General features: G+C 37.6%; 1 protein-coding gene across 1 annotated transcript; it reads left to right on the forward strand.

Annotated features, from left to right (window-relative positions):
- Window positions 1–17,201: 17,201 nt before the first annotated feature.
- LOC114221328 (olfactory receptor 4S2-like) lies at window positions 17,202–18,170 on the forward strand. Its single transcript, XM_028119442.2, has one exon. It carries the CDS (start codon window positions 17,301–17,303, stop codon window positions 18,168–18,170), a length of 870 nt encoding a protein of 289 aa, XP_027975243.2. The 5' UTR covers window positions 17,202–17,300.
- Window positions 18,171–20,901: the final 2,731 nt, after the last annotated feature.

The following is a 20,901-nucleotide window of genomic DNA, read 5'->3' on the forward strand; positions in this document are numbered from 1 at the left end:
CTCATCCTGTACATGGGTATATGCATGAAACCAATTTGATGACTTTGGCATAAAAGCCCACATCAAAATTATAATGTATTGCTGTTGATTGCTATTGAGGCATAGTGGCTTTGTTGGGTGTTAAATATTAAGCAGGGAAGTCAGGATGTTTATTGGCCCAGGATTGAGTAGTAGGTTCAAGAGGACACCTTGAAAGATCAACTCTTCTATCCTTTGTCTATAACTAGTTTTCATTTACTTATGTCATTCCACTTTTAAATTCTCTTCAAATGAAAGAATGTATCCCATTGTCTTTTTTGTCCTGCTCTTCTGGGTGTAACAACTCCTAGGTCAGGAGGTTCCTTCTGATGTCCATCAGAGTTCCTTCTGAAGCAGTGTGACTCCATTTTGTCCTGTCTCTAAGAAAGTCTGAAAACAGCACTAACCACCCTACCTATTAATGTTCACCTATGGACTGTGTTATATATTGTGCCAAATTTTAGAAATGCACTTGAATTCAATTCAGGTAAGTGACCAGGGCTCTTAGTGAAGTTTACATGTGAAGGCAAGGAAGCCTGGGAATGCCAGGTGCTGGAAACTCCCAGTGTCCTGCCCTGGAGGCTTCTTTAGAAGAGGCATCGCATTCTCCCTGAGTTTCTTTAAGTGGAGTTACAGCAGGGGCAAGTGTATAAGCTGGCAATAATATTAAGCTCTGAACTGTAAGGGAAAAAAAGAAATGAACCGTGGTTTAAAGTACTCATGGTTATTACCTCCAAGTCTCAAAGGTAGTTTTAGAAGTAGGTAATATTATTTAATTTCACTTTTACAAATGAACTCAGATTTCTTTTTTTTTTTAAAGAATTTATTTATTTATCTTAGAGGGAGAAAGACAGTGCAAGGGGGGAGGGGCAGAAGGAGAGAAAGAGCATCTCAGGCAAACTCCTTGCCTAGCGTGGAGCCTAATGTAGTGTTCAACCCCACAACCCTGAGACCATGACCTCAGCTCAAATCAAGAGTCTGACGGTCAGCCACCTGAGCCACCCAGTTGTCCTGAAGTCAGATTTCTTAAGTGACTTTTACAAGATCACTCAGGAAAAACATGATCACACAAGAAAGCTAGGAATTTTGGATAATTAAGATTAAGCTAATATTTTTCTTTCCAGAAAGTCTTTGCCTCAATTAGATGGACTAATTGCATATTTTCTACTATATCTATAGAGGATCTCCAGAGCTAGGAGATAACTAAAAATATGCACAAAAACATTTATATTTAAGGTTATCTATTTCTGACATTAGGGTCTTTGCAATTTCTTATGTCAGTGGAAAGGTATTAATTCTGTTCATTAATCATATAACTATGGGCTGTTAGCAATATTTTTATATTTGCTCACTTATTTCCTAATCAGTTTCAATGGAGAGGCTTTTTAAATATTCACTGTGGGTTTTTCATAGATGGATTTTATGAACTTGAGGAATGTTCCCTCTATCCCTATACTCTGAAGAGTTTTAATCAGGAGAGGATATTGTATTTTGTCAAATGCTTTTTCTGCATCAATTGAGAGGACCATATGGTTCTCCTCCCTCCTCTTATTAATGTATTCTATCACACTGATTGATTTGGTTAGCCTGGTGATGGGTATTAAGAAGGGCACGTACTGCATGGAGCACTGGGTGTTATATGAAAACAATGGATCGTGGATCACCACATCAAAAACTAATGATGTATGGTGACTAACATAATAGAATTTAATAAAAAAAATAAATTACTTAGCTGAAAAACAACTCAGGAAAGAAAATATCTGAAACCATAACTTTCTTGGGACAGCAAATATTAGGATTTACTAGGTAATTGCAATACCTATGGTCATGTAAGAGCTTGGATGATTTCTTACTAAGATGAGTGTGGGGGGAGTAGCATCCCTGGCATGGCACACATTCTCCTTTTTCACTCCACGACATTTCCATAGAGGTCCTTTGCCTGTAGTGAATTTCCAGAAGAGCAGACAGGAGGACACTGTCAGCCAGAGTAGTTGTATGAGTTGACAAGATTTAAGTGGTACTGGGTGGTCAGTGAGACACATTGTAGGGACCTGAATCTCCAAGCTTTATTTATATATTAGTAGGCTGCAACATCCTTTTTTCTAATGTTCCTATTTTATAGCAACATTTAGAATCTTGGGATATCATTTGAATTGTCCTTTTGATATTTGGGATTGGTAGCATTATATTCAGAAAAGCAAGAATTGCATATATTCCCTTTGGCATTTTCAGTATTTACTTAATTATCTATATTAAAATATTCTTTATTAATAAGCTGTTAACATTTCTGTTGGTCGGACTGTACATGATTACTATCATCTCCAGAGTTCCCTTCTCAAATGCCTTTGAGCCCATTCCCAGGGCCTGCCCGAGCCTTTCCTTTGGTTCTATCCTCCTGAGGGCAACCCCTACACTGGTATGAGAACTTTTAGGCTGAGGGCACTGTGTGTAAACTGGGTGGACAGAGCCTGGAAGTCTGGGTGGGAGAGTCCATATTCATACATGAGAGACCACTTGTGTTGGGATTTAGAACCAAGAGAAGAGGTGGGCTGAGGAGTGAGGGCCAAAGCTTGCTCTTTCCATACTGCCATGTCTGTGTAGAAATTCAAGGAGTCTGAGGATTTTATTTTATTTATTAAATTTTAATTTAAATTCTAGTTCATTAACATATATGCAATATTGGTTTCAGGAGTAGAATTCAGAGATTCATCACATACATACAACACCTAGTGAAGGAGCTTAAGGATTTCATTTTTTAAAAAAGATCTTTTTTTTTATTTTTTAAAGTAATCTCTACCCCCACCTTTGAGGCTCAAACTCACAACCCTGAGATCTAGTGTCACATGCTCTACCAACTGAGCCAGCCAGGGCCCCATGAAGTGAAATTCTTTAAAATAATAATTTTATAGATGGTAAGCATGTAGAGAATAATCTCTTGTAAGACTTTCCAGACCAATCTGTAGATTTGGAAACATTTTTGGAAGTTAAGCATATATATTGTTAAAACTGATCCATTAAAAAGTTGATAAATTAAACTGAAAGAGTATCAAAATTTTTTCCCACCTCAAAAATTTGTCACATACATACTATTTTGTATTTTCTTTTAATCGCACTTTACCCTGTATCTGATGGACAGTTTCTGAAATAGTCAACTGTAAAAGGGAAAATACAGAATATTCCAACTTTACTTTTCTTTTTCCCCTCAAAAAGACTCAAACAAGGTTAACTTGAAGTCATTCTGGATATTTTTATTTTTAGATTTCCAGCTAGGTTGACTCTAGCTTTCACTTTTTTCCCCCTAAGTTGACTTCTTAACCAGAATCACAACTCAATTTGTTCCTAAAACATTGAGCCAGACACTGAATTATTATAGTGGTACTGGAAAATATAGTTATATATTTTTAAAATGTGGTTGTCAGAAATGGACCATCAGAAGAAAACCAGAAAGAGATATTCTTCACCATTTGCATTGCTTAGATTCTAACCAGATGCAAAACTCTGACACAGCCAGCCAAGGTGGGCAGGGCAATGATATCTTCCACCTTTCTCAGGTTCCAGTGCATTAGTTAGGAAAATCTATACACAAATTATGTACAATATTTTCAGAAACAATCTTACCCTACTTAGGCTTGTAATTTTGACCCATGTATCTAACTTTCTTTTTTTATTCTTGTTTTTTAAATTTAAATTCAATTAATTAACATATATTATTAGTTTCAGAGGTAGACTTCAGTGATTCATCAGTCTTATGTAATACCCAGTGCTCATTTATCATGTGCCCTTCTTTTTTTTTTTTTAAATATTTTATTTATTTATTTGACAGATAGAGACAGAGTGAGAGAGGGAACACAAGCGGGGGAGTGGGAGAGGGAGAAGCAGGCCTCCCGCTGAGCAGGGAGCCCGATGCGGGGCTCGATCCCAGGACCCTGGGACCATGATCTGAGCCGAAGGCAGCCGCTTAACGACTGAGCCACCCAGGCGCCCCTATCATGTGCCCTTCTTAATGTCTATCACCCAGTTACCCAATCCTACTACCCGCTCCCCTCTAGCAACCCTCAGTTTGTTTCTATGATCAAGAGTCTTTTATGGTTTGTCTCCCTCTCTGATACCATCTTGTTTTATTTTTCCCTCCCTTCTCTTATGATCCTCTGTTTTGTTTCTTAAATTCCACAAATGAGTGAGATCATGTGATAATTGTCTTTCTCTGATTGACTTATTTTGCTTAGCATAATACTCTCTAGTTCAATTTGTTGCAAATGGCAAGATTTCATTTTTTTTGATGGCTGAATAATATTCCATTGTATATATATACTACAGTTTCTTTATCCATCTGTCAATGGACACCTGGGTTCTTTCAATATTTTGGCTATTGTGGACATTGCTGCTATAAACATTGGGGTGCAGGTGCCCCTTTGGATCACTACATTTGTATGTTTGGGGTTAATACCTAGTAGTGCAATTGCTGGGTCATAGGATAGCTCCATTTTCAACTTTTTAAGGAAACTTCATACTGTTTTCCAGAGTCGCTATACCAGGTGGCATTTCCATTGACAGTGTAAGAGAGTTCCTATTTCTCTGCATCCTTGCCAACATCTGTTGTTTCCTGACTTGTTAATTTTAGCTGTTCTGACTGGTGTGAGGTGGTATCTTATTGTGGTTTTGATTTGAATTTCCCTGATGCCAAGTGATGTTGAGCATTTTTTCATGTGTCTGTTGGCCATTTGGATGTCTTCTTTGGAGGAATGTCCTTCATGTCTTTTGCCCATTTCTTGATTGGATTATTTGTTTTTTGGGTGTTGAATTTGATAAGTTCTTTATAGATTTTGGATACTAGCCCTTTATCTGATCTGTCATATGCAAATATCTTCTCCCATTCTGTCTGTTGTCTTTTGGTTTTGTTGACTGTTTTCTTTGCTATGCAGAAGCTTTTTATCTTGATGAAGTCCCAATAGTTCAGTTTTGCTTTTGTGTCCCTTGCCGTTGCAGACATGTCCAGCAAGATGTTGTTGTGGCTGAGGTGAAAGAGGTTGCTCCCTGTGTTCTTCTCTAGGATTTTGATGGATTCCTGTCTCACGTTTATGTCTTTCATCCATTTTGAGTTTATCTTTCTATATGGTATAAGAAAATTGTCCAATTTCATTCTTCTGAATGTGGCTGTCCAATTCTCCCAACACCACTTGTTGAAGAGACTGTCTTTTTTTCCATTGGATATTCTTTCCTTCTTCATCGATGATTAGTTCCTCTGCCTATTCAGGATCTCTTCTGGTTCCATACAAATTTTAGGATTATTTGTTCAGCTCTGTGAAAAATGTCGATTGGGATTCCATTAAATGTGTAGATTGCTCTGGGTAGCATAAACATTTTAATGATATTTATTCTCCCAATCTATGAACATGGAATGCTTTTCCATTTCTTTGTGTCTTCCTCAAATTCTTTCATAAATGTTCTGTAGTTTTTAGAGTACAGATCCTTTACCTCATTGGTTAGGTTTATTCCTAGGTGTCTTATGGCTTTTGGTGCAATTGTAAATGGCATCAGTTCCTTAATTTCACTTTCTTCTGTCCTTTTGTTAGTGTATAGAAATGCAACTGACTCCTGTGCATTAATTTTATATCCTGCCACATTGCTCAATTCGTGTATGAATTCTGGCAGTTTTGGGGTGGAATCTCTTGGGTTTTCCATATAAAATATAATGTCATCTGGAAAGAGTAAGAGTTTGACTTCTTTGCTAATTTAAATGCCTTTTATTTTTTGTCGTCTGATTGCTGGGGCTAGGACTTCTGGTATATGTTGAACAATAGTGATGAGAGTGGGCATCCCTGTCATGTTCCTGTTCTTAAGGGAAAAGCTCTCAGTTTTGCCCCATTGAGAATGATATTCACTGTGGGCTTTTCATAGATGGCTTTTATAATATTGAGATATGTTCCCTCTATCCTTACACCATGGAGAGTTTTAATCAAGAAAGGATGCTGTACTTTGTCAAAAGCTTTTTCTGCATCTATTGAGGGGATCATATGGTTCTTGTCCATTCTTTTATTTATGTAGTGTATAACATTGATTGATTTGTGAATGTTGAAACACCCTTGAATCCCAGGAATAAATCCCACTTGTTCGTGGTGAATAATACTTTTAAAGTACCATTAGATCCTGTTGGCTAGTATCTTGGTGAGAATTTTTCCACCATATTCATAAGGATATTGGTCTGTAATTCTTCTTTTTGATGGGGTCTTTGTCTGGTTTGGGGACAAGGTAATGCTGGCCTCATAGAACAAGTTTGGAAGTTTTCCTTCTATTTTTATTTTTTGAAACAGCTTCAGTAGAATAGGTATTAATTCGTCTTCAAATGTTGGGTAGAATTCCCCTGGGAAGCCATCTGGCCCTGGACTCTTGTTTTTTGGGAGCTTTTTGATTACTGCTTCAATTTTCTTCCTGGTTATTGGTCTGTTCAGATTTTCTCTTTCTTCCTGTTTCAGTTTTGGTGGTTTTTTTTTTTTAAGATTTTATTTATTTATTTGAAAGAGAGAGAGACTGAGTGAGAGAGAGAGAGCATGAGCAGGGGAAGGGGGAGAAGCAGACTCTCCTGCTGAGAAGGGAGCCTGATGTGGGGCTTGATCCCAGGACACTGGGATCATGACCTGAGTTGAAGGCAGTCACTTAACCAACTGAGCCACTCAGACATCCCACAGTTTTGGTAGTTTATAAGTTTCCAGGAATGCATGCCTTCCTTCCAGATTACCTAATTTGTTTGCATGTAGTTGCTCATAATATGTTCTTAAATTTGTTTATATTTCCTTGGTGTTGGTCTTGATCTCTCCTCTTTCATTCATGATTTTGTTAATTTGGGTCCTTCCTCTTTTCTCTAAGATAAGTCTGGCTAGGGGTTAATCGATCTTATTAGTTCTTTCAAAGAACCAGCTTTTTGTTTTGTTGACCTGTTGTACTGTTCTTCTGATTTCTATTTCAATGTTTTCTGCTCTAATCTTTATTATTTTTCATCTCCTGCTTAGTTTAAGCTCTATTTGCTGTTCTTTTTCAGCTCCTTTAGGTGTAAGGTTAGCTTGTTTATTTGAGATTTTTCTAATTTTTGAGAAAGACTTGTATTGGTATTTACTTCCCTCTTAGGACCACCTTTGTTGTATCCCAAGTTTTTAAACAGTTGTGTTTTCATTTTCATTTGTTTCCATGAATTTTTTTAATGCTTCTTTAATTTCCTGGTTGATCCATTCATTCTTTAGTAGGATGCTCTTTAACCCCAAGTGTTTGAGTTCCTTCCAATTGCCTCTTGTGATTGAGTTCAAGTATCAAAGCATTGTGGTTTGAAAATATGGAGGGAATAATCCCAACCTTTTGGTATCGGTTGAGACCCAGTCAGTATGTGTTCTATTTTGGAGAAAGTTCCATGTGCACTTGAGAACAATGTGTATTCTGCTGCTTTAGAATGGAATGCTCTGTATATACCTGTGACGTCTATCTGGTCCAGTGTGTCATTCAAAGCCCTTGTTTCCTTGTTGATCTTCTGCTTTGATGATCTGTCCATTGCTGTGAGTGGGGTGTTGATGACCCCTACTATTATGGTATTATTATCAATGTTTCTTTAATTTGGTTATTAGTTAGTTGATTTACTTAATTGCTCCAAAATTAGGAGCATAAATATTCATACTTGTTAGATCTTCTTACTGGGTAGACCCTTTCAGTATGATATAGTGTCCCCCTTCATCTCTTACTACAGTCTTTGGTTTAACATCTAATTTTTCTGATATAAGGATTGCAACCCCAGCTTTCTTTTGGGGTCCATTAGCATGATAAATCATTCTCCACGCCCTCACTTTCAGTCTAGGTGTCTTTAGGTGTAAAATGAGTCTGTTGTCTACGCCATATGGATGCTTCTTTCTTTTTTATCCAATCTGATATTCTGTATCTTTTGATTGGAGCACTTAGCCCATTTACATTCACAGTAACTTTTGAAAGATATGAATTTAGTGCCATTGTATTACCTATAAAGTCCCTATTTCTGTAGATTGTCTCTGTTTCTTTCTTGTCTGTGTTACTCTTGGGCTCTCTCTTTGTTTATAGGATCCCCCTTAATATTTCTTGCAGGGCTGGCTTGGTGATCACCTATCCTTTCAGTTTCTGTCTGTCCTGGAAGCTCTTTATCTCTCCTTCCATTCTGAATGACAGCCTTGCTGGATAAAGCATTCTTGGCTGCATTTTTTTTTCTCATTTAGTACCCTGAATATTATCATGCCACCATTTTCTGGTCTCCCATTTCTCTCTGGATAGGTTTGATGGCAGTCTAATATTCCTACCCCTGTAGGTTAGAAACCTCTTGTCTTGAGCTGCTTTCGGGATTTTCTCTTTATCTCTGAAATTTGCAAGCTTCACTATTATGTCAGGGTGTTGATCTATTTTTATTGATTTTGGAAGGGGTCTTCTCTACCTCTTGTACATGAATTCTTGTTTCTTTCCCTAGATTAGGGAAGTTCTGAGCTATGATTTCCTTAAATATACCTTCTGGTCCTCTTTCTCTTTCTTCCTCCTTGGACACTGCAATAATTCTGATATTGTTTCATTTTATGGTATCGTTGATTTCTTTTTTTTATTATGTTATGTTAATCACCATACATTACATCATTAGTTTTTGATGTAGTATTCCATGATTCATTGTTTGTGTATAACACCCAGTGCTCCATGCAGAACATGCCCTCTTTAATACCCATCACCAGGCTAACCCATCCCTCCACCCCCCTCCCCTCTAGAACCCTCAGTTTGTTTTTCAGAGTCCATAGTCTCTCATGGTTTATCATTGATTTCTTGAAGCCTCCCCTCATGATCCATTAGTTGTGTCTCTCTTTTCCTCAGCTTCCTTCCTTTCCATCAACTTGTCTTCTATGTCATTTACTCTGTTTTCTGCCTCATTTGCCCTAGTTGTTAGAGCATCCAGTTAGGCTGCATCTCAGAGCACTTCTTAATTTCGGCCCGATTAGATCTAATTTCTGCACTAAGAGATTCTCTATTGTCTTTTATACTTTTTTCAATCCCAGCTAGTAACTTTATAATTATTATCCTGAATTCCATCTCTGATGTCTTACTTATATCCATATCAATTAGATCTGTGGCAGAGAGTATTTCCTCTGGTTCTTTCTTTTGTTGTGAATTCCTCCTCCTAGTGATTTCATGCAGAGAAGAATGGATGAACAAGTGAGCACTATCAAAAATATCAATCATGACCCAAGCAAAGTACACACTGGACAAATCCAAAGAGGTCAGAAACCAGAAAAGAAAAGAAAGAGAAAAATAAAAAGAACAAACCAACCAACAAACAAAAAGACCAAAAAAAGGGGAGGGAGGGTGGAAGAGAGAATAATCTCATAGGGTGGACGAATCAGGGTGATCCACTTGGTCCTGAGTGTATTTTGGTCTCTCTGTTAGAAGACACGAAATCCAAAAATTGTAAAGAAAGCAAAACATATATATATATACAAAAATAAAATTGAATAGAGTGAAAGGAGCCAGAAATGAAGAATATATCTATAAAATGTAAATGTAAAAGATGAAAGTTAAAAAAAGACTTAAAAACAAAAGGTTGGTAAAATAAGAAACTAGTTGAAAGGGGCAAAAAGAAAAAAAGGAAATGGAAAATTTTATTATTTTATTTTATTATTTTTTTAAAGATTTTAATTTATTTATTCATGAGAGACAGAGAGAGAGAGAGAGGCAGCGGGAGAAGCAGGATCCCGAGGAGCAGGGAGCCCGATGCGGGACTCGATCCCAGGACTCTGGGATCATGACCTGAGGTGAAGGCAGACGCTTAACCATCTGAGCCACCCAGGTGCCTGGAAATGGAAAATTTTAAACTGAAAGATAAACGAATCATGAGAGAAAACCTTGAATTCCATATACTATTTTCTTCTAGTGCTAGAGTTTTATAGACTTGTGTTGCCAGTAAACTTGCTGTTCACCTGTTCTTCCAGTTGGTCTTCTGGGGGAGGGGCCTGTTGTGCTGATTCTCAGGCAACTTTGCCTGGGCAGAGGTGCACTACTCCTTGCCAGGGGGCTGGGTTCAGTGTAAGCTGTGTTTGGTTGCTCTGTGTGGCTTTTGTTCCCTGAAGGCTTTCAGCACCCCTTTAGAGAATCAAAATAAAAATGGCCATGCCTGGATCTCCAGCCCCAGAGCCGAAAGATCATTGTCCCATCTTCAGTAAACCCTCAGAGATAAATGGTCTTCACTTTTGTGTGTGCCAAACTCTGCAGACTCCTCCAGTGTGCGCCCACACCGATCCTCCTGGGGGAAGGCAGAAGGTTCCCCAGTTATTGTATTTTACAGGGCTCCCTGCCCTGAGAGCTGTTTCTTGGGCATGTGCATATCTGTTCCACCCCCCGCTCCCAGGGGAAGGTAGAGAGCCCCTGTGTTTCTGTCCTTTGCAGGGTCCCCATGCAGAGAACAGTCAACTGACCCAGCCACGGCTCAATGTTTATGGTGAATCAAACTGACAGCCCACTCTAGGGCTCACTGACCATAACCAGTTTCCCTATTCCAGTGCTGGGAACTCTACCAGTTCAGGCATCCCTGTTCTTTCTGTGACTCTGGGGATCCTGAGACCACACTGTCCCACCTAAAAATCTGCCCTGTTTCACCACCTGAGCACCTTTCAGGCATGGATGTCTCTCACTAGAGCACATTTCTAAGGGTTCTGATTTTGCCTTCTGGTGCTATATCACTTTCTGGTAGCCGGCTTACTGAGGCTCCCTCTGCCCTCCCACCCCACTGATATGATATATCTCCTCAGATTCACTTCTCCGTATCTCCTACCTTGCAAAGAGTGGCTTTTCAGCTTGTAAAGTTCCAGATATTTTTTCTTACATCTCAGGTTGAATTCATAGGTGCTCAGACTGATTTGATAATTATCTAGCTAAATTCAAGGGACCAGATGAAACGAGGTCCTCTGAACTTCACCATCTTGCCTCCCTTCCCATTTGAGTTTTAGCAAACTTTAAAATGAAATTTTAACTGAAAACAGTTTAATAGTTTTATAAACTAATATACTTGGGCTAGTGGTGCAATATTGTGATACTGAGCATCACCCACCTTCCCTTGCACCAACTTTGAATAAATTGTGCAAAGCTGTAAAAATGGCCTGCATATTTTTAACTAGTAATTTACCAATTAACCTTCAATATAGTTTTACAAGGGGTTCCTTAGTGGGAATTATACTTGCATTTTCTCTGCCTAAAAATATTCTCCAGATGCTACCTAATCACCTGGCCAGCCATTCCCTCAGGGCTGTGATGATGTATAAAGATTGCTGGCAGAATCTCTCTCTTGGCAGTCAGGAATATAGAAGTAAAGTCTTACAGTCCAGATCAGAAGCCATGGCATGGCTATAAGCTCATTGAATCTTCTGAGAGGAGGGTGGGGGGGGATAAATAACATAGGACCCCTTCTCATTCTGTAGGTGTGATCCTTTTGTGAAATGCGACACACACTTAAGAGAAGCATCAGAATATATATTTCAATCTTTTAGCGTGAATATCGAGGTACAGATCCATTTTCCGTCTCAGAAAGGTTTATTGATCCAAGAAGATCTCATATTGTCCAAATCTATGTCGTGGAATCACACTCAAGAAGATGGCCAGGGTAAGTTTCCTATCTGTAATGACAGTTAACAACCAGGGAGAGAAGCAAGAGCACTTTTCATTGATTCAAATTATATTCAGGGATAAAAAAGAATCTTTAAGTTCTTCATCCACTTACAACATCTGTTCTAATAATTCTATTAAGTAATTTAGGAAATAGTTTACTGTAATTTAAAGTATATCAATATTATTTCAATTGGAATTTAGTTCTAGCTTTACACTAACAGTGAAGCCTAGATAATTCAATTTCCTCTCTGCACTTCACTGCTTTCACCAATGGTTAGATGAATAGAATAAAGTCAAGGATCACTAAGCTTGTTTCTTTTTCATCTACATAAGTATAGGATTTTACATAAGTTATGGTCCAATCTAAGAGGATTTGAGAAGGTCTTTTAAGGGTATTACTCTAAAATGAAAGGCTTTATGTCAGATATGAGGTTTTATCTTTTTTATGTTCACAGCACAATACCAGACACAGAGAATGTGCTCCAAAAATATTTAACAGTTGAGGGGCACCTGGTTGGCTCAGTTGGTTAAGCGACTGCCTTCGGCTCGGGTCATGATCCTGGAGTCCTGGGATCGAGTCCCGCATCGGGCTCCCTGCTCGGCAGGGAGTCTGCTTCTCCCTCTGACCCTCTCTCTCTCTCATTCTCTCTCTCAAACAAATAAATAAAATCTTTAAAAAAAAACAAAACAAAAATATTTAACAGTTGAAAGGATAAATAAATATTAGTGCTGTGTGAAATGTAGAAGATAATATAGAGGGTACCTTGAATAGTCTACATTGTTTTACATTTATACATGTGCAGATTTTTTTCAAGACTTTACTTATTCATATTATTATTCTTTATTTCTCAGTTCCACAAATACTTAGTTAGTTACTTCATCTGTTGTGGACAGTTAGAGGAATAGGATAAATGGGACTTTAAATGTTTCTATAGGTAAAAGTTCAAAGGCTTGACAGGTAATAAAATGATGTCAAGTGACCAGAGACATGAAAACATGTGCATATGTCATAATGTCTCTATGAGGTATATTGACGTCAAGGACACTATTGCACAAAGAGCTAGCTGTGGGAACTTGCTGTTAGGAAAGTGATCTAGAGTATTTGATCTCTTTCCTTGCAAATCACTCACAGATGAAACTAAAGACTAAATCTCTTTCCCAGAGAATTTCAGGGAGTTGTAGTCTTGCTATTTGTTTTATTTGAAGTAATTTAGGTGAGCTTATGAATGGAAATAAGGGAGCAATCTTATTTCTCTAACACCATTATAACTAGTATATATTCTTTGGCATTATCTGAGAAACCAAATTTGACCTAAGAACCTGGACAGACCAGTGAAAATGATCCATCCATATAGGCCCTAGTCCACAGTGTTAAGACATTTGATACTGATGCTTTTGAAATCTTTTACTGAAATGGTTATGACTTAGATTTACTGTTAACTTGTTGTTTTTATGTCCACTGATTAATTTGATCTTTACATGGGTGACATTGTTCTTTCCCAGGGGAGGACTTTGAAGTTAATGGAAATGAGGAAAATTGTGTTAAGATCACATAACCTGTAAGAGGCAGAGCTGTTGAGTCAGGCCCTAGTGTTCTATCTTTAAATGGTGTGCTCTTTCTCCCAGTGAAGATAGTAAAAAGATCTTGGGTCTTAGACTTGGAATAGTTTTCTCAGCCCCTGAGGGGACCCCAGATAATGTTGAGATAGCCACTATTCAGGAAGAATATAGCAGCTGCCCAAACATCTTTGGGTCATCTTGCCTGAACTCTGAAAGGAAGCCATTCAAGAATATGGACTATACAGTCAGAGAAAGACAAATATCATATGATTTCACTCATATGTGGAATTTAAGAAACAAAAAGATGAACATAGGGGAAGGGAAGGAGCAATAAAATGAGAGCAGAGAGGGCGACAAACCATATGAGACTCTTAACTATAGGAAAAAAACAGAGTTGCTGGAGGGGATGTGGGTAGGGGGATGGGGTAACTGTGTGATGGACATTAAGGAGGGCACTTGATGTAATGAGCACTGGGTTTTATATGCAATTGATGAATTACTAAACTTTACCTCTGAAACTAATAATATACTATATGCTAATTAATTGATTAAACAAAAGAATATGGACTATATTCTGGTACTACTCTAGTCAAAGAACATATTTGAGAAAGTGGGTGACAGCAGTAGATACATTTTCTAAACATAGAAGACATGGAGATACATATAAATGGGAATTAGGAGATGAACATAGTAAGGAGTTTAGCATCCTAAGATGACTCTTATCCATGCTTTTTTCCCTCCTTGCATTCAGCATGTTCTCCAGTCACTAAGATGGGTGATGATAATTAAATATTCACTTACAGTGTGCCACCTGTACAGCACTTATGTAGTGTGTACTATTCTTATCCACTTTTAACCCTTGAGAAAACTGAGGCAAAGGGAAGTTAAGTAACTTTCCTGAAGTCAGAGTGTGAGCTAATAAGGGAGCTTGAATTTGAATCTAGGAAAGCTGAGTTTCAGGCTTCTTTGTAACAGTTACTCTCCACCACCTCCCATTCCTGCTGCCGCTGCCCTCCTGCTGCAGCAGTGATCTTTCTTTATGATCCCACATATCATTCATGATAAATTCCAACTCCTCAAACTTAACCCACAAGACTATGACCTGATCTCCTCTTCCTTTTTAGCCTCACTTCCTGACACTTCCCTTCATGGATTCTGTGATGAACTCTATCAAACGTGTTGGCATTCCCTAGAGGGGATGCTATGATGATTTATACCCTTTCCCTTTATATATCTTAATTAACTAGGCCTAGAACATCCTTCCTGCCCTGTCTTCTCTTCTGTGTCATCACCCTGCAGTCCTCTTCATCATCAGGTTAACTCTAGCTGAACTTTCAAAATTCCACTCAGTGAAGACCTTCTTTGGAGAGGTGTTCCTGACTCTCCTCTGGAACTGTGATCGCTGGTTTACATGTGGGCCTCATCTATTTGGTTGTCACCACAGTCAGTGAAATAATGTCAAGATTAAAGACCAGTATCACATCAGTCATTGCATTCTCATTGTAAATTTAAGCCAAGTTGGGCACAGATTCTGAATGTTGTGATGATCTTGCCAGTTGCAACTGTAGTCTCTGTTTGTAAAAACTGGATATAGCTTTTTTAAAAAAATTCATGATTAGCAGAAAGGTGTCTTTTGACTATTAAAGAAAGTTTAAGACTTTCAAATGGAAAAGAACATATGCTGATTTTGATGCCCACAGCCCAAGCAGTATGCAAATTCATTAAGAAAATAAACTTTCCATTGCCTAGGTTCAGATACCAGCTCTGCCAATTACCTCACTCTGTGAACTTGCGCAAGTTATGCACTTTGTGCTTCAGTTTCCTCATTTCTGAAGTGGGGATGATGACGATAGCTTACACTGTATGAATGTTATGAGAATTAAGTGAATCACTACCACTTAGAACAATACTTAGCACACAGTAAGTACAATATAAGTGTTTTCTATTATTACCTAAATATTTTCTCAACCCTTATGATTCTGTCAATTGGTTATGACTGCGCACAATTTAGCTTTGCTGGTATAGTGTCAGAATGTTCAAAGATTTTAGTGGAGCATATTCTCTAATCAAAGGACTTTGCACCATAAGAGAGCACTTGATTATTTTTAATGCAATTCTTTTTCATGAGAAATTTATCCATCTACTTTTCTTTCTATCTATCATCTATTTATTTATCATCTATCATTATCATTTGTTTACTTATCATTCTACCCCTTTTTCATTTATTTAAGGGGATATGTATTGTGTGGGTTTTGGAATTAGGATGGTTCAATTCAAATACCAGCCTCTTACTGACTGTGTTATATTGGATGATTTACCTAACCTCTTAAAAATTTGGTGCTCTTTAAAATGGAGATTAAAATTACAATGTTGCTGTGAGTATAGAATGAGGGGACATATCCTAATAGTTTAGCATACAATCCTGCACATAGTAAAGTGCTTAGTAAGTGTTTACTACCAGTATCACTACTATTAAGAATATGTCTTCAATGGAAATGGACAGATACTATAGTTTATTACTTCAGGAATAAAATTATGGATGAATTTTAAATTTTCTATTTCTACTGTCTATAGACAATCTATATATTGTCTATATAATTTTTATATAATAGACAAATAGATCAAATTAAAACTTCTACTTACTAGAAAGATCCCACTTCACAGATTCAAATTACAAAGGAAGCCACCTCATAAATAAAAAAAAAGTTACACAAATGATCTCATTTTACTTCTGTAACAGCTTTGTGAAGTAAAATAACTGTATCACCCATCTTTTATAAGTGAGAAAACTGAGATTCAGAAAGAATAAATAGATTTACTTAAAGTAATCCAGTTGGTAGGGATGCTCAAACTTAAATTACTCAGCTTCCACTATCCAGGCAGAAAAGAGGTGTTCCTAGCAAAGATGGAAGATAGCTAGTAATTTGCAATGGTTCAAAAAAGCCATTTTTATTCTGAGGAACTTCTTTAGATCTTGTCTCATGATTTATCTCTTTCAAGAATTCTTCCCTGATAATTTTTACCCAATATTTTTATCTACATGCCCTGAGGATCCCTGTATATAGTTTGTAAAATGGTGTCAGACACTTATTCTTTAACTATCATTTATAGAATTATCTGTATGGGAAATTTTATTCCTGATGCTTACCTATGATTACAGAGAGAGGGCTTTTTCAAGGCAAAAGGACTGAGGATGATAGGAGTCTCAATAAGTTTTAAACTTTTCAACTCTTTAGAGCAACACAGGGAAAAGTATTTCTCTGTATAGCTTGACCACTCCTCAGGTATTCCTTACTGGTAAGCAAAATGGAATTTTCACGTGCAGATCAAGGCTTAGGACTCAAACCCCCCAATGTGATTTGTAAGCATGGGTTATTGGTGAGCAGGAGGCCTCTGTATCTGTTGTTCTTGGTCACTAAAAACAACTTAATTTTTAATTGTACCAAAACTTCCAACCTAATTTAGAAACTAAAACCAGATTTTCTCACTTGATTAAGTAGAATGTTATTCTCCTAAAGTTGATCTGTGTACATTATGTTAAAAAAGATTCATCTCAGAAATTTGGCATCAAATCTCAGGTTCTGACTTCTTGCATTTATCTTAACCCTCCAAAATTAACTTAGCCACTCAATAATTAATTTAAAATTTTCCAACCCAAAGAGAATTTCTGGCAAAATGAGGGGGGGGGGCAGAGAAAGAGGGAGGATTAGAGAACATTAAATCCAATTAAAAAACCCTTCATATTCTCTAGATTATTATTTGGGGAAAAGGAACTGTAGGCCTACGTGTAACAATGTGAGTAAATAATGTGGTAAGAAAATTAATGGTGAGGAAAATACCCATTAACTGTGTTCAAGAAATATGAAGAATTTTATATACTATTTAAGATCACTTAAGTATTTTCATCACTTAAATATTTTCCTGTTAGGCTTTACCATGCTTACAGTGGTTTATGATATTTATTTATTTTTGCAGGGAACCAGAGTCACCAAACAAGTATCACCTGGGTCCCCACAGAAGTGGCTAACAATGTCACTGAGTTTATATTCCTAGGACTTTCCCAAGATCCTGGAGTGCAACTGATGTTCTTTGCCTTATTTCTCCTCTTCTATATCGTGATCATGGTGGGAAATCTGCTCATTCTGCTTATGATCTTTTCTGATCCCCGGCTCCATACACCCATGTATTTCTTCCTCAGTAACCTGTCCTTTGTGGACATTGCCTATTCCTCCGCCACAGCACCCAAGATGATTGCAGACTTTGTTTCCGAGAAAAAGACCATTTCCTACTGGGGCTGTGTAACTCAGATGTTTACCTTCCACTTTTTTGGTTGTGCTGAGATTTTTGTCTTGACCGTTATGGCTTTTGACCGCTATGCTGCCATCTGCCACTCTCTCCGTTATACTACCATCATGAGTGCCAATACTTGTATTGTGCTGGCATCACTGTCCTGGTTGGGAGCCCTGGGTCATTCCTTTTTTCAGACCCTCCTGACCTTTCAGCTGCCTTTCTGCAGTTATCAGGTCATTGACCACTACTTTTGTGATGTCCACCCAGTCCTAAAACTTGCCTGTGCTGATGCAACCCTGGTAAACATGTTGGTGATTGCCAACAGTGGTCTCATCTCTCTGGGGTGCTTCCTCATTCTTCTGGCCTCCTACACTGTCATTCTATTTAGTCTTCGCAAGCGGTCTTCAGAGAGCCGGCGCAAGGCTCTCTCGACCTGTGGGTCTCATTTCACTGTAATAACTTTCTTCTTTGTCCCTTGTATCTTTATTTATCTCCGTCCATCCACTACTTTCCCACTAGATAAGGCTGTGTCTGTGTTCTATACTACCATCACCCCAATGTTAAACCCACTCATCTACACTCTAAGGAATGAGGATGTAAAGAATGCCATGAAATGGATATGGAGTCGCAAGGTCTCCTTGAAGGAAAAGCAGAAGGGATAGCTTAGAAGAATTGCAAAACCAGAGAATTTGCTGATACCTTCAGTGCTCTGTAACTTATTAATGATTTTAAGGAATAGTCTCTAAAATTCAACTATCTTGTACAAGGTTTCATTGAATGGGCAATAATTTGAGACGGTTTTCTTTTTCTGTCTTTGGGTGAGCTAAACTTAAACCATTCCATACTGTCAAGGTTTATCTTCTTTTATTTTTAGAGTAGGAGAGTAAAGACTACAACTCAGCATCTCATTTAACTGCTGTATACCCCTTCAGTTAAAATTAAGCTTTCTTAATCTGTAATTGAATGATTTAGAATGAGGTTACAAGAGAAAGATATCTCTGAGGAATCTAACCATTTCTCTTAAAAACAGAAGTGTAATAGCTGGGTAGAATAGCTGGGTAGCCTACTTCAGAAAAGGCAGTTTTATTCTGAGGAACTTTTAATTTTTTTTTACTTATTAAGATTTTATTTTATTTTTTAAAGGTTTATATTACTTATTTTGGAGAGAGAGAGATAGTGTGTGTGTGTGTGTGTGTGTGTGTGTGTGTGTGTGTGTGTGTGTGAGCTCATGGGGGGGGGCAGAGGGAGAGAATCTTCAAGCAGACTCCCTGCTGAGCATAAAGCCTGATGTGGCTTTGATCTCATGACCCTAAGATCATACCTGAACTGAAACCAAGAGTCTGACACTCAACCACTGAGCCACCCAGGCACCCCAGGATTTTATTTTTAAACAGTCTCTATACCCCAGCTGGGGCTTGAGCTTACAACCCCAAGATCATGAGTTGTATGCTCCACTGACTAAGCCAGCTAGGCACCCTCTGAGGAACTTTTTAGATCTTGTTTCATGACTCATATCTTTCAAGAATTCTGCCCTGATTAATTTCATCCAACATTTATTCTCTGTGTGCCCTAAACACACCACCATATAGACACTTATTTCTTTCTGGTTTTTGTTCCCTTAGTGGGCTTTATCTCATTTCTACAACTTATTAAGGATGTAAATAATGTATCTTACTTCTTTTCCACTCCCCGGATATGGCACAGTACTGGATGCCCAAGAGATTCTTGTGACAGAGTCTACCTGTTGTTACTCCAGTACCCATTGTTCCTTTCTTTTCCTGAGTAACAGAGACTTGATATTATTTATGGTGAGCACACTGAAACATTACATTTACCAGTCTCTCCTTTTCACTGGAGGTGGATACTATGATGTTGATAATAGTTGGTGAGTGAGACTTTTGAAAACTCTTTAAAATGGTTTCTCTGCACTTAGGCTTTCCATACATGATCACCACTAACATTTTGTTGCATTTCCTTATATTTTTCATATTACCCTTCCTCTGCAGAAAAGGATCAGTCTATCCTTTTTATTAATACCTATTTAAACAAATAAATATACTGAACTTATATTTTAAATTGTGGGCTACATTAGTTTTCCCTTTCCCCCCTAAAATCTAAATAAGATAACAACAACAACAACAAGGGGAAACAAGTTTATACTCACAGTAACAAAGGAAACAGGACAGAAGTTAGATTGCACAGACAAAATATTCCAACAAATGTTTGGAAGAGAGAAGACAAAGGTATGGCAACTACTTTGGCCACACGGAGAAGGCTAACACTGAAATAGCAACTGAGGGTGATACTGAGGAGAAATAGACAGATTTATCTTCCAGAATCCCTGACATGTTTGAGATGCCAGGACACCAGGTAAGGCAGATGGTGGGATTCAGGACTAGTAATAGGGAGAGTAAGAGACAAGAATGGTTCAGTCTTCCATCCTCTCTTTTCACTTTCAGTTGCTCACACAGGTATACACTTCACAACAGAGTAGTGACCTCTTTGCATTATGAAATTAAATTATATTGAAGTCCTTCACATTCTGCCTTTGGAGATCATAAATAGAATGGCTGTCTCTTAGCTAAAACTCTGATCAGAAGCCTACCAGTTGGTCAGCTCTGCTCTATTGATCCAGAGATTTTGTTCAAAATTTTGGTGCCAAATTTTGTAATACACATAAGATGCTGAAGTAAAAAGTGAGACTTTAGGAAGGCCAAAAGCAATTTGGTGGAATCTAATATAACACAAAAAAATTCACTTTGAAAACCACTGGTATCTTTTTTTTGTTATTTTTAAAATTTTATTACGTTGTTAATCACCACTGATATCTTCACATTGATCAGAGATAATATTTGCAATCATGAAATGAGACATGATACTTTAAAAAACTAAACAATAAAAATATTATTTTTGGAAACAAAAACAGTAATAAAGTTAAGACAAATCAATAGAGGGTTGAAAGATAGAGTCAAAGAAGTCTCCATGAAAGTAGAATTTTTAAAAATCAAAGAAATGAAAAATAGGAAAAATCTAAGCAAGAGGTAAAACTTTCAACTCCTATTTTTTCCAGGAGAACAGAGAAGACAGAGGGGAAGAATTTAAAAGAAACAATGAAAGAAAAACTCATAGCAGGAATGTGTGTCCAGATACAAAAATGCACTGAGTGTCCACCCTAGGGATGAGGAAACAATAACTAAGGCACATTATTATGCAATTCTATTACCCTAGAGATTGAGAAAATTATAAAATTATCGAGAGAGACAGAAAAATATAGGCCACAAAAAGTATGCAAAACCCAAAAAGCATTAGAGTATTCAGTAAAACACTGGACCCTTCAATATGGTAGAAAAGTGTCTGAAGCTGATTTTCAGCCTAGAATTCCAGGCAGAACAA

This window comes from Eumetopias jubatus, unplaced genomic scaffold, assembly GCF_037043125.1.
Source record: "Eumetopias jubatus isolate StellerSeaLion01/CBP00866 unplaced genomic scaffold, mEumJub1_p1.0 scaffold_7, whole genome shotgun sequence".
Taxonomy (NCBI): domain Eukaryota; kingdom Metazoa; phylum Chordata; class Mammalia; order Carnivora; family Otariidae; genus Eumetopias; species Eumetopias jubatus.